The sequence below is a fragment of the Astyanax mexicanus genome, chromosome 1, assembly GCF_023375975.1.
Source record: "Astyanax mexicanus isolate ESR-SI-001 chromosome 1, AstMex3_surface, whole genome shotgun sequence".
Classification (NCBI taxonomy): Eukaryota; Metazoa; Chordata; class Actinopteri; order Characiformes; family Acestrorhamphidae; genus Astyanax; species Astyanax mexicanus.
Window position 1 is genome coordinate 2,059,853 of NC_064408.1, and position 12,996 is coordinate 2,072,848.

Below are 12,996 nucleotides of genomic sequence, written 5' to 3' on the forward strand. Positions count from 1 at the left end.
TACTGACAAAAAAATCACCAGAAAAGCCTTAAAACGAGTGATTTATTCAGTTATCTTGGTTAGATCCTTTGTGGTTCACTTAACCAAGCAGAAACGGTAAAGGATTTTTTTTTACTGCAGTAACTGAGTTTTTACTGCACTTAAATTCCACAGTAACCATGACAACGACTGACCAACAAAAATAACCGTTTACTGAACATCAATGTAAGAGTAATTTAGTGATTTTGTTGCTATATTTAGCAATTTTAAAAAGGCAACGTTTCTCCTTTTTGTAATTACATTGCATTACTCTAAAAAAATCATCAATATACTCAGTTTTTCATGAGTTAAGGTGAGGAGGTTTGGTGTCTCTTCAATAATATAAAGGGAACAGAGCGTCAAGGAATTTAAGGGAATACAAGGAAATTTCAATATTTAAGGGATGATTTAAGGGTTTTTGATGATATCCTTTAAGAAAATCTTTTAGATAACACTTATTAACTATTTTTTTCCTGCAACCTGTTGATTTTAACCATTAAAACGACTGATCAACGAAAATAATCGCTATTAGAGAGTCAATGTTGCTAATTTAGTGATTTTGGTTGTGAATGTGCATATAAAAACAGTAATATTTCTCCCTTTTTAATTAAGTGTTTTAGTTTAGTCAAGTTATTAAACTGAACTAAACATGTTTGAATGATTCCTACTTGACGAATTAATAAATGTACGCTGTTAAAAAGCCTTAAAACGTGTGATTTAATCAGTTATTTTGGTTAGAAACCATTCTATGTGGCTTCAACACGTGAAAAACTACATTTCCCATAGTTCCATCTAATCTGGTCCATCAACTAGCTGGGCTACATTCAGCGGGGGCGGGAACTAAACAGATTCATATAGCTACAGATAAATTTGATCATATTTATTGATTATACATGTTAAATAACAACCGTTACCCTGTAATAAATATCAGTTATTTGCCAGGAATGCGAGTAAACCGCGTTAAAACTGTTTAAAACGCTTTAAAATTCTTTAAAAACGGCTTTTGTGCTCATTTAGCTGGTTAGCATAGCTTAGCTTAGCTTATCTTATTTTAGCTTAGCCAGCCAATTCACTCTTTGCCTGTAAGAAGGCGCGAAAACGTATAAATACATAACGTTATATGACAATCTAAGACTTTTTACGACTTAATACACATAACAAACGTTAAATCTATCCTTATATAAGCTTATATATTTTAAACGTAAGTTTTGTTGCGTTTTTTAATATTTATTCCAGCTGTATTCATACATATAGCTTCATTTCACTCAGGCGCCCACTAGGGCACCTAAAACGTGAAAAACTAGGTTAATCCCGCCCTTTGCGGCTCGCTATTGGTCTAAAAGCTGCACGTTAGGCGAAATCTGATTGATTATTGGCTGATGTAGCTGCTCGTCATCGCGTAGTCCGCGTTTTGGGAGTATATAAGTCACAGAACCGCCTCCCGTCCGCCAGAGCGAGGTTCTGCAGCTGAGCGGAAAGTTCTGATAGGAGAGAGATAGAGGAGTTTAACCAACAAAATAAAACAGCAAAACATTAATAACTAATTTATTAATAACTATTAATCTATAATTTACACACAGATACATTTAATCCATATTTATATGCATATTTAAAAGGGAACTGGGCAGCGTTTATTGAGCTTTATTTTTGAGGTATTCCAAATCTTCTCAAATTAATTTTGTTGTATTTATTAATTTATTTTGTTTGTTTATTTGGTTGTTTCTGTATGTTTTTCTCTGCAGTCACGCCTCTCTAGCAGAAGACTTAAGACGCTTATTGGGACTGATCCTCAGCATTGTGTATTTTGTATTATTAGTATTTTTCTGTTTGTTTATTTATTTAATTTTTTTTTTACAGCTCAGGATATGTGTGTCTGTGCTCATGACTTATTCATGAGTGTCATGAGTGGAGGCGTGACCATGCAAATTCGCGGCGTCCGGGAGGCGGAGCTTCGCACAGGAAAGGTGGGTCCATGCTTTCAGACGTAAACTCAACGATTTCTGCTTTCTGCTGCTTCCAGCTGCGATTCTTACAGGTATAATATATTATACATATATACTTCATATTACTGTGGGGGAAGCAGGAAGACTGGGGTCAAACATCTGGGTTTGTAGTGTGTTTATCTGTCTGTCTGTCTGCATATCTACTTGTCTACCTGCCTATCTGTCTTATTTGTCTGATTATCTGTATATTTGTTTATCTGTTTATCTATTTGTCTGTCAGTCTATTTGTGTATTTGTCTATCTTTCTTTATCTGTCCACTTATGTCTTATCTTTTTGTCTATTTATTGATCTGCCCTTGTCTATGTATCTGTCTATCTACTTGTTTATTTATGTATCTCTGTCTGTCTGTCTGTCTGTCATCTGTTTGTCTGACTATTTGCTATTTTTGCTATCTTTATTTGTCTATTTTTTGTCTGTCTGTCAGTTTATCTGTTTAACTTCTTGTCTGTTTTATTTATCTATCTGTCCTTGTTTAGCTGTCTATCTATTTATCTGTCTATCTATTTTTGTCTTTGTTTATCTCTCTATTGTCTATCAGACTGTATCTGTCTATTTATTTGTCCATTTCTCAGCCCATGTCTAACTGTCAATTTCTGTCTATCTACCTGTCAGTTTAAGCCTGTCTGTCTGTATGGCTGTCTATCTGTATATTTGTTTATCTGTCTATTTGTGTGTCTATGTATCTGTCTATCTGTCTATTGTCTGTCTTTATCTGTCTGTCTACTTGTCTATCTAATTGTTTGTCCTTGTCTATTTATTTATCTGTTTATGTATCTGTCTGTCTACTTGTATATCTACTTGTCTGTCTGTTTATCTCTCTGTCTACTTGTCTATTTGTCTGTATATCTGTCTACTTGTCTTTTTTTCCCTGTCTATTTATTTGTCTGTCTACTTTGTTTGTCTACCTGTCTGTCAATCTATTTGTTTCTGTTTGTCTGTCTGTCTGTCCTTTTCTACTTGTCTTTATGTATATTTGTCTCTGTATTTATGTATCTATCTACTTGTCTGTTTATGTCTGTATATATCTGTCTACCTGTCTATCTATTTTTGTCTTTGTCTATTTTTCTATCTGATTATTTTTGTCTGTCTCCTTTGTCTGCCTGTGTTCTTGACTTATCTACTTGGCTATTTATCTGTATCTTCTACCTATTTGTCTGTCTATGTCTTTATTTGTCTGTCTGTTTGTCTCTCTGTCTGTCTATATGTCAATCCATATATCCTCTATGTATGTATTATGTATATGTTAAGGTAATGTTAATCCTGCTCTATATATAATATCTAGCTATACCTAGCTGTACCTATTTGTCTATCTATCTTTCTATGTCTCAGAGTATGTTTATTATATAACCCTGCTGAAACGTTTCGCTAGTTTTTACTAGTTTTGTTTGGTTTTCGTGGTTTAGATGGTCTTTAGTTCAACCTGGTCAAGCTATTAAATATTGTTGTCTTTAAAAAATGTCTCAACTAAACTGATAAACTAGCGTAACGAAACTGATCAACGTTTGACCAGGTTGAGTAGCAGTGGACTTGGTTAAGTTGGTTAGGCGAGTCGACCAGCTAAACCATAAATCAAACTTAAATCAAAACATATGCTCTACTGTTTAAACTCTTACCTTTTCCTTATTGTTTCAGATCAATGTCTGATCCTTCAACTCTACCACCTTGAACTGTACTGATTGGAAGATGATTGAGATGTCTGTTGACGATAAAGAGACTGTTTTACCTAGCGAGCGTCCAGGCGACGCCTCCTTACCCCCACCGCCTCAACGGCCCACTCAACTTTTAGAGAAATGCTCTGAAAACCATCAGCAACCTTTGGAGAAATGCATCTCCAAGCAGGAAGGGACTCATAGCCCTGCTGATCGAGGATCTGAAGAACCTGAGGAACTTCAGGAACTTCAGGAACCTGAGAAACATGGAAACGACAACATTGATAATCATACAGGACCTGATTCCTCCACCCAAATCCAGAACGGCGTCCAGCAGCCCAAATCCCAGCAGAAGCTGAACAAGCGTCGCAGCACCATGAGCAGCGGCTTCAAGCACCCGGTGTTCGGCAAACGCCGGCGCCGTGCCAACTCTGAGAGCGAGTCGGTTCTACCCACCAACTTCTATTTGGGTGGGAACATCTTCGATCCGTTGAATCTCAACAGTATGTTGGACGAAGAGGTCAACCAGGCACTCAATGCCGAGACGCCGAAATCGTCACCACTTCCAGTGAAGAACAGGGACCCTGTGGAGATCCTGATTCCGAGAGACATCACCGACCCTCTGAACCTGAACTCCTCGACGGCCGGCGACGAAGGGCTTCTTCTGTCTCCACTGAAAAGTGGTGGTGGAGGTGGAGGTAGGAGACGACATCGCAACAGGCATCACGGTATTATAGGCGTTGGTGGAAGTGGTGGTAAAGGGGTTGAAGGTGGTGTGTTACCCCAAATTGGTGACTTTTCTGAGGCTGAGAAAGGTAAGTCTGAGACGGAGATGATGTTGACGTCAACGTCCTCAGAACCTCCTTTGGATTGTGTGGCTTCTGAACCTCCAGAGAAGGAAGCTTTAGAATCAAACTCTATTTCAACCCAAGAAGCTCAATGTTCGAGTGCACTAAACTCTTCCACAGATGGCGGCGATTCGAAACGAGACGAGAGGCCAACAAGTGGTGCACCAGTGTTGGATACCTCCAATCCAACACCTTCTACAACCATCTCGCCTACTGCAACACCTGCCGTACCTGCTTCCCACCGTCAACGTAAGCGCAAACGCACTTCTAGCAAGTCTGAGAACTTTGGTGCTACCTACTGCGACAAAGCCAACAAAGCTACTACTATTACTACTACTTCTAGTGGTTCTACTTCTACTTTTACTTCTTCTTCTTCTTCTGGTGTAGGCCAACCTCAAGCCAACCGCAACCAAGGTACAGGTCTTCAGTCAATCCAGCAACAGCATCCAAACCAGAGGAAGAATCAGAAGAACCAACAGAAACCCAACCAACAGCACCACCACCAACAGCAGCAGCAGAAGAAGAAGAAATTCCAATATGGCAACTACGACAAATATTACGGTTATCGAAACCCGGGTTTAACGGAAGATCCTCGACTGCGGACGCTCAAACCCGAGTGGTTCAGAGGGAAGGAAGTTCTGGACCTTGGTTGCAACACTGGCCGCCTCACCTTGTCTATAGCCATGAACTGGCGACCTTCACGCATTGTTGGTTTGGATATAGATGGTTCTCTGATCCATGCAGCTCGAAAGAACATCCTGTACTTTCTGTCGGAGATGCACGTGATGAAGTCACGCTCTGGCGAGAAGGACGAGAGCGGCGACAAGGCGGAGAAACCTGAAACTACAAGTTTGGAGAAAAACTACAAATCGGAAAGTCCTGTAGACATGGAAGTAGATAAAGAAGGACAGGAAGGGGAAAAGGATGGTGTGAAGGAAGAGGAGGAGATGGTGGAAAGAAGAGAAAAGGTGGTGGAAAAAAGGTCAGAAGATGGAGTCGATGGAGATGCTAAAAAAACGAAAGGAGAAGAAGAAGCTGTCTCCGCCTCCTCAGCCTCTTCCTCCAATGGGAATTGTGTATTCCCCGTCTCACTCCGGATCTCCAGAGGACCAATCGCTGCTCCTCCACTCCCAGATACAAAGCCTCCGTCACCTGGGAACTTCCCTGCCAACGTCTCCTTCGTCAAGGTAAGTGTCTTAAAGCCACAGTTTAGCCCCATGCATACAGTGCCTTGCAAAAGTATTCATACCCCTGGAACCTTTGCACATGTTGTCACCTTACAACCGCAAACTTGAACGTATTTTATCCAGATTTTAAGCAATAAACCAACACAAAATAGTACATAATTGGGAAGTGAAAGGAACGTGATACATGGTTTTTCCAAAAAAAAAAAAATCAGAAAAGTGTGATGTGCAAAAGTCTTCAGTTTTCTATGAAACCCCTAAATAAAATCCTTGTGATTTTGGACAAAATCCTTGTGGAGGACAAAATGAGAAAAAAAAAAAAGTTCAAGGGGTATGAATACTTTTGCAAGCCACTATATATACACATATATTGCACCTATTGCTAATGAGACAGAGCTTGGCTATTCCCTTTAGATGTTTTGCCAATAGCAGGGCTGTGCGATTTGTTCCTATAACATCACATTGTAAAATCACAATATTTCAGGGTATTAAAATAAATACATAAATAAGTAATAATATAATAAAATTAATAAAATTAATAATAAATTAAATAATTATAGAAAAAATCAAAAAAATCAAACAAGGGTTATTCATTTATTACCTTAATATAATGTAATATTATAAGAGTATCATACATGATGATAAAATTGTTCTAAAAGTTTCAGATTCAGTACCTTACCAAAAATAATACAAAAAAATACAACAAACAATAAATAATTATATATAACTATATATAATCATAGACAACTGAAGTTTTGGTTGAAATGTCATTATTATAGTTGAATATTTCATTTGTTTTACATCATTTAGCCAAAATCCAGAGAACAATAACAATATAAACCACCTGATATACAGTACCAGTCAAGTTTCACATTATTTTAAAATATTCTGTATTGTCGATTAATACTAAACTCATCCAAACTATAAAGAAAATCATATGAAATTATGCATTTTTTCAGTCAGTTTTATGAGGTAGAGTCACCTGGAATTCAGGCTTTCAGTTAACAGCTGTGCTGAACTCATCAAGAGTTAATTACTTGAATTTCTTGTCTCTTAATAAAGTGTTTGAGAGCATCAGTTAAAGTAAAGTAGTGAAGAGGTAGAGTTACAGGTATACAGTGAATAGTGAATATTTGAGTAATGTTCGAATCCAGATTATGAGAAGAAACAACTACTCAACTAAATAAAGAAAAAAAGAAAAAAACAAGCATTTCAAGAACTTTGAAAGTATCCTCAAGTGCATTCATCTCAAAGAGCATCAAAAACATTATTATAATGATGGAACTGGCACTCATCAGTACTGCCCCAGGAAAGGATAGAAGAGCTTGCTCCCCAGATAAGAGCATCTAAAAGCTTCTTCACAGAGTATTTAGGTTTGTTTAACACTGTTTTTAAGTTACTACATGATTCACTATGTGTTCCTTCATAATCTGATAGATCACTTCACTGTTCATTTACTATGTAAAATAAAATTTCTACTTCAGATTGTAGATGTGTTTAGTAGTGTAAGTGTGTGAGGGAGGAAGGAGTGGTTGGTGAAGTACACACATGCTGTTCTGAAGGGTCACTCTGAAGGTCCTCCATCAGAACCTGCTGTTCAGGCTAGGAGGGGTCAGGGATGTTTGGTTGGGTGTTGTATTTAGGGTTTTTTTTGATGAGTTTTATTGTAATATATATATATATATATATATATATATATATATATATATATATATATATATATATATATATATATATATATAAACTATACAGGTTTTAGTTTCTTTGATTTTAGCAAATTAAAAATCTCTGGAATATAATCAAGAGGAAGATGGATGATCACAAACCATCAAACCACCAAACTGAACTGCTTGAATTTTTACACCAGGAGTAAAGCAGCATAAAGTTATCCAAAAGCAGTGTGTAAGACTGGTGGAGGAGAACATGCATTTAAAACCAGGGTTATTCCACCAAATATTGATGTCTGAACTCTTAAAACTTTATGAATATGAACTTGTTTTCTTTGCATTATTTGATTATTATCTTTGCATTTTTTTGTTATTTCAGCCATTTCTCATTTTCTACAAATAAAATAAATGAATGCTCTAAATGACAATATTTAATATTTTTATGTGGAATTTAGGAGAAATGTTGTCTGTAGTTTATAGAATAAAACAACAATGTTCATTTTACTCAAACATAAACCTATAAATAGCAACATCAGAGAAACTGATTCAAAGCCAGAGCCAGTGATGACAAAATCAGTGTCTCAGAAAATAGAAAATTAGGGTATTTTATTATGTAAGATCAATTGGTACTTTTGCTAAGCAGTGTGGGCAGTGTTCTAGAAGTCCTGCTGGAAAATGAAATCTGCATCTCTATAAAAGTAGTTCTCAGCAGAGGGAAGCTGTAAGATATGAAGTGCTGTAAGATTTTGTGGGAAAACAAAACTGCACTGACTTTAGACTTGATAATAAAACACAGTGGATCAACACCAGCAGATGACAGACATGACTCTCCAAACCATCACTGATTGGTGGAAACTTCACACTAGACCTCTCCTCTCTTCCTCCAGACTTTACGAATGAAATGTAAAATCTCAATCTGAAACATATTCAGGTTCATTATTGAACATTATTCAGCATTTGTTCATTTAGAGCTTTAATATAGTATTTAATATTTAATTTACAATGTAAAGAAAATCATAAAAAGAAAGAAAAAACACATTAAATGAATGATTAGAGAAGAACTGGTGCTGTATGTGTGTAGGTTACAGTATATGAGCTGTTACTCTGTACTGTTTTCTGTTTCTGTAGCTTTAATCTTATACCAGCATTTACACTACCATATACACATGATAATAGTGTGTAGTGTGTGTGTGTAGTGTGTGTGCTGTGTAGTGTGTGTAGTGTGTGTAGTGTGTGTGCTGTGTAGTGTGTAGTGTGTGTAGTGTGTGTGCTGTGTAGTGTGTGTGCTGTGTAGTGTGTAGTGTGTGTAGTGTGTGTGCTGTGTAGTGTGTGTGCTGTGTAGTGTGTGTGCTGTGTAGTGTGTGTGTAGTTTGTGGGTGTGTGTGAATAATACTGGTTTGAATGGTTTTGTGTACAGAACTGCAAATCCTGTATTATTATAATAACAAACACTGTTTATTATACTCTCTTTCTCTTTATCTCACTCTCTCTCTCTCTCTTTATCTCACTATCTCTCTCTCTCTTTCTCTTTATCTCTCTCTCTCTCACCTTGTCTCACTCTCTGTCTGTGTCTCTTTTGCCTTGTCTTTCTTTCTTTCTCTCTCGCCTTGTCTCACCCGCTCTCTCTCTTTTTCGCATTTTCTCTCTTATTGTCTCTCTCTTACATTGTCTCACCCTTTCTTGCTTTGTCTTTCTCTCACCTTGTCTCTCACTATCCTTCACCTTGTCTCACTCTTTCTGTCTCTCTCTCTCTCTCTTTCCTTGTCTTTCTTACTGTACCTGACCTTGTCTCACATTTTCTCTTTTTCCCCTCTCTCTCCTTGTCTCTCTTGCTCTCTCCTGTCTTTTCTTTTTCTCACTATCTCTCACCTTGTCCCCCTCTATCTCTCTTTATCTCGCTTTCTCTTGCCTTGTCTCGCTCTTGCTCTCTCGCCTTGTCTCTTTCTCTGTCGCTGTCTCTCGCCTTCTCTTGCTCTCTCTTACCTTGTCTATCTATCTATCTATCCCTCACCTTGTCTCACTTTCTCTCTCCTTGTCTTTCTTTCTCTCTCTCTCGCCTTGTTTTGCCCTCTCTCTCTCTCTCTCTCTCTCTCTCTCACATTGTCTCGCTCTTTCTTGCTTTGTCTTTCACTCTCTCACCTTGTCTCTCACTATCCTTCACCTTGTCTCTCTCTTTCTGTCTCTCTCTCTCACCTTGTCTATCTCACTATACCTCACCTTGTCTCTCTCTCCATGTCGCTCTCACTATGTCTTGTCTTTTCTCTCTCTTGCTCTCTCCTGCCTTGTCGTTCGCTCTCGCTCTCTCTTTTGCATTCTCTCTCGCTATACCTTACCTTGTCTCTCTCTCCTTATCACTATGCTCTCTCACTCTCTCCCACCTTGTCTTTTTTTTCTTGGATCTTCTTCTCTCTCTCTCTCTACACATCTCTCTCTGTTTGTCTCTCTCTATCTCTCTATCTCTTTCTCTTTCTCTCTTATTGTCTCTCTTGCCTTGTCTTGCTCTCTCGCTCTCTCACTCTCTTTCTGTGTCTCTCTTGCCTTGTCTCTCACTACACCTCCCCTTGTATCTCTCTCCTTGTCGCTCCTGCTATTTCCGTCTTGTCTCTTTCGCTCTCCCTCGCATTATCTCTCTCTTGCTCTCTTTCGCCTTGTCTTTTTCTCACTATCTCTCACCTTGTCTCTCTCTATCTCTCTTTCTCTTGCCTTGTTCTTGCTCCTGCTCTCGCTCGCCATGTCTTTCTTACCATGTCTCTCTCTCTCTGCCTCTCTCTGTAGGGTAATTATGTACTGGACAGTGATTTGCTGCTGGTGACTCAGAGGGAGGAGTTTGATGTGATTCTGTGTTTGAGTGTAACTAAGTGGGTTCACCTGAACTGGGGGGACGTCGGACTGAAACGTCTGTTTCACCGAGTTTACCGTCACCTACGACCCGGCGGCACCTTCATCCTCGAACCCCAGCCCTGGAACTCCTACAGCAAGAGGAAAAAACTCACGGTACACACACACACACACAATATACACTACAGGAAGCATAGGGGTGCTCTATAACGCTCTATAATGTTCATATAATCCACAACACGCTTATTCTGACTGACTGTAATACACTACAGGAAGTGTAGGGGGCGCTCTATAATGCTGTATAATGTTCATATGATCCACAACACGCTCATTCTGACAGACTGTAATACACTACAGGAAGCGTAGGGGTGCGCTATAATGCTCTATAATGTTCATATGATCCACAACACGCACATTCTGACTGACTGTAATACACTACAGGAAGCGTAGGGGGCGCTCTATAATGCTCTATAATGTTCATATGATTCACAACACGCTCATTCTGACAGACTGTAATACACTACAGGAAGCGTAGGGGGCTTATAATGCTCTATAATGCTTTTTTTCTGTTTTTTGTTTTTCAGGAGACGATTACTAAGAATTATTACAGCATTTGTTTAAAACCAGAGCAGTTTTCCACGTATCTGATCAGTGAGGTGGGATTCTCCAGCTATGAGCTCATCGGAACCCCCAGCAATTTATCCAGAGGTCATTTTTTATACATTTATTTTTCTGTATATTGATTAACTTAATTTTAATGTTAGAGTAACATTTGTTTCTACCTGCAAATTAATTTTAATTTTGTTTATTAAACGTTATGTAGTTGCATTGGTTGAACTCTAGAGGTTGCAATCCTGTTAGTGCAGACCGGTGAGCCGGTGAGCCAGTGGGCGTAAGCAAAGAGACAGTTATTTTTATATAAAAGTAAAAAAAAGCAGTGAAGTCACTCCACTGAAGTACAGAGTTATACAGGAGTTTCAGTTTAGTTCTCCAGCACCAATAATGGAGCAGCATTAGCATTAGCTGCTAAAGGTGTTTAGCGCTAGCTCTTTTCTCGTTCAGAGGTGAGAATATTGGACTGTAGCCTGCTGATAACCTAGGCTAGCACTGCTGGAGCAGCATTAACTGCTAACATTGCTAAATGCTAGTTATCTCTTTCGCCATTCAGAGGCAAGTATATTGGACTGTAGCCTGCTGCTAAGCCTGACTAGCACTGCTGGAGCAGTATTAGCATTAGCCACTAACCATGATAAGCGCTAGTTCTTTTGCAGTTCAGAGGTTAGTATTATCGGCCTGTAGCCTGCTGCTAACCCTGGCTATCAATGCTGGTGCAGCATTAGCATTAGCCTGTAACCGCTAGCTCTTTGGCCGTTCAGAGGTGAGTATTTATCGTGTTTACTGTGTTAAAACAAGCTACGTGGGACGAACCGCTAGTAATATCTAATATCGCCCTGGGTTACTGGAACACTCGGGGTTCCTCAGTGTAAAGCTATCGAGCGGCATTTACTAGTGCTAAGCATGGCTAGCACTAACAGTTAGCCACCAATGCTAATGCTGCTGCACCCAGCCTTACTGTAAATAAACAGAAGCTCTTTACTCACCCAAATAAACAGTTTTCAGTAATCTGTGTAGATTAACATACAGCACTCGTTTAACTTAAAGAAAATGTTTTATTATTTAAGAATGACAGTTTTGTTTACTAAGCTCAGCTTTATTAAACTTATTTACCCCATAGTGACACCCCTGTTCCTTACTAATGTCACATAATGTGCTTATAATCCGCATTTTTAGTACTGTAGTATTGAGTTAATATTTCCTGTTTTACTGTCCGCTTAGACAATGATCATTTCAGTTGCCTAAATAAACAAGTGATTTAATAGAGAAATAAAACACCACAGTGCAGGGAGCATTTATATAAAGTGCATTTTTAATTTCATTTTCATTTTTCAAGAAATTGCATGAATAAAATGCCAAATATAGTGAGAAATTGAATTGTGCGACAAATCGTTAGCATTAATTACAGTATTAATGTTTTTTTACCTGCAGGTTTTCAGAGGCCCATCTACCTGTTTCACAAAGGCCCCGCCCCTCAGAAGTGACGACGTCTTCAGACCCGCCCAGCTCCTTTAACGAGTTCCTTTGACGAGGTTGTTTAACGAGGTATCGCTGGGATCTCTGCAGCTGATTGGATCTGATTAATTGATTGAGTTTGGTATCAAGGCAGCTTTTGGCCTCTTTGTGGAACTCTTTTAAATCTCGCTGATTTTTGATTGGTGCAGAGGGACCACTGGGGGCGTGTCTACAGCGTTCTGTTGCATAATTGGATGTCCAGAGAGTTATAAAGAAGCAGAGACTGGAATTAAATGGGCTGGAAACAACGCCTTTGTTACAGAACAGTGTGGGGAAATGAGCTTTTTAAACTGAACTTGTTGAATTTTTGTTTCTGCAAAATCCTTAATTTTGTGTTTTTTGAATAATCTGTTTTTTTTGTGTTCGTTTTGAGGCGTTTCTGTTGGTTTGTGCTCTTCACTCTGGTTCACCAAGTTGGTAATGTTTACTCCTGCTTTAGTTTTTCCAGTTTTTTTTTATTTTGTTTTCTGTTATTCTTTGAGTTATTTTTTGTTTTCCTTGGTTTAATAGTGAAATCTGATCTAAAACAGACCGTTATCTTTTACGTTATCTTTATATATGACATCACATGCCCTAATCTGCCTTCTTTTTGTTCTGACCTCTTTAAATCTCAGCGTTTTCTTCACACTTACAATAATAATAAAGCCACTTTCTGGAA

The 12,996-nt window shown here is 38.4% G+C and overlaps 1 protein-coding gene across 2 annotated transcripts; it reads left to right on the top strand.

Annotated features, from left to right (window-relative positions):
* Positions 1-1,271: 1,271 nt before the first annotated feature.
* Positions 1,272-12,996, top strand: mepcea (methylphosphate capping enzyme a). 2 transcript variants are annotated; one of them, XM_007239637.3, is made up of 6 exons: positions 1,272-1,670; positions 1,876-2,053; positions 3,655-5,706; positions 10,146-10,364; positions 10,793-10,916; positions 12,255-12,996. In XM_007239637.3, exons 3-6 carry the CDS (start codon positions 3,706-3,708, stop codon positions 12,305-12,307), a joined length of 2,397 nt encoding a protein of 798 aa, XP_007239699.3. In that variant the 5' UTR covers positions 1,272-1,670; positions 1,876-2,053; positions 3,655-3,705; the 3' UTR covers positions 12,308-12,996. The 2 variants fall into 2 exon arrangements, with proteins under 2 accessions (XP_007239699.3, XP_007239698.3); XM_007239636.4 differs by having other exon boundaries at positions 1,274-1,670; positions 1,876-1,982.

Coding starts and splice junctions, on each gene's coding strand:
- mepcea (XM_007239637.3), top strand. CDS start 3,706: ATGATTGAGATGTCTGTTGACGATAAAGAGACTGTTTTACCTAGCGAG. Junction 5,707..10,145: donor CCAACGTCTCCTTCGTCAAG/GTAAGTGTCTTA, acceptor CTCTCTCTGTAG/GGTAATTATGTACTGGACAG. Junction 10,365..10,792: donor GCAAGAGGAAAAAACTCACG/GTACACACACAC, acceptor TTTGTTTTTCAG/GAGACGATTACTAAGAATTA.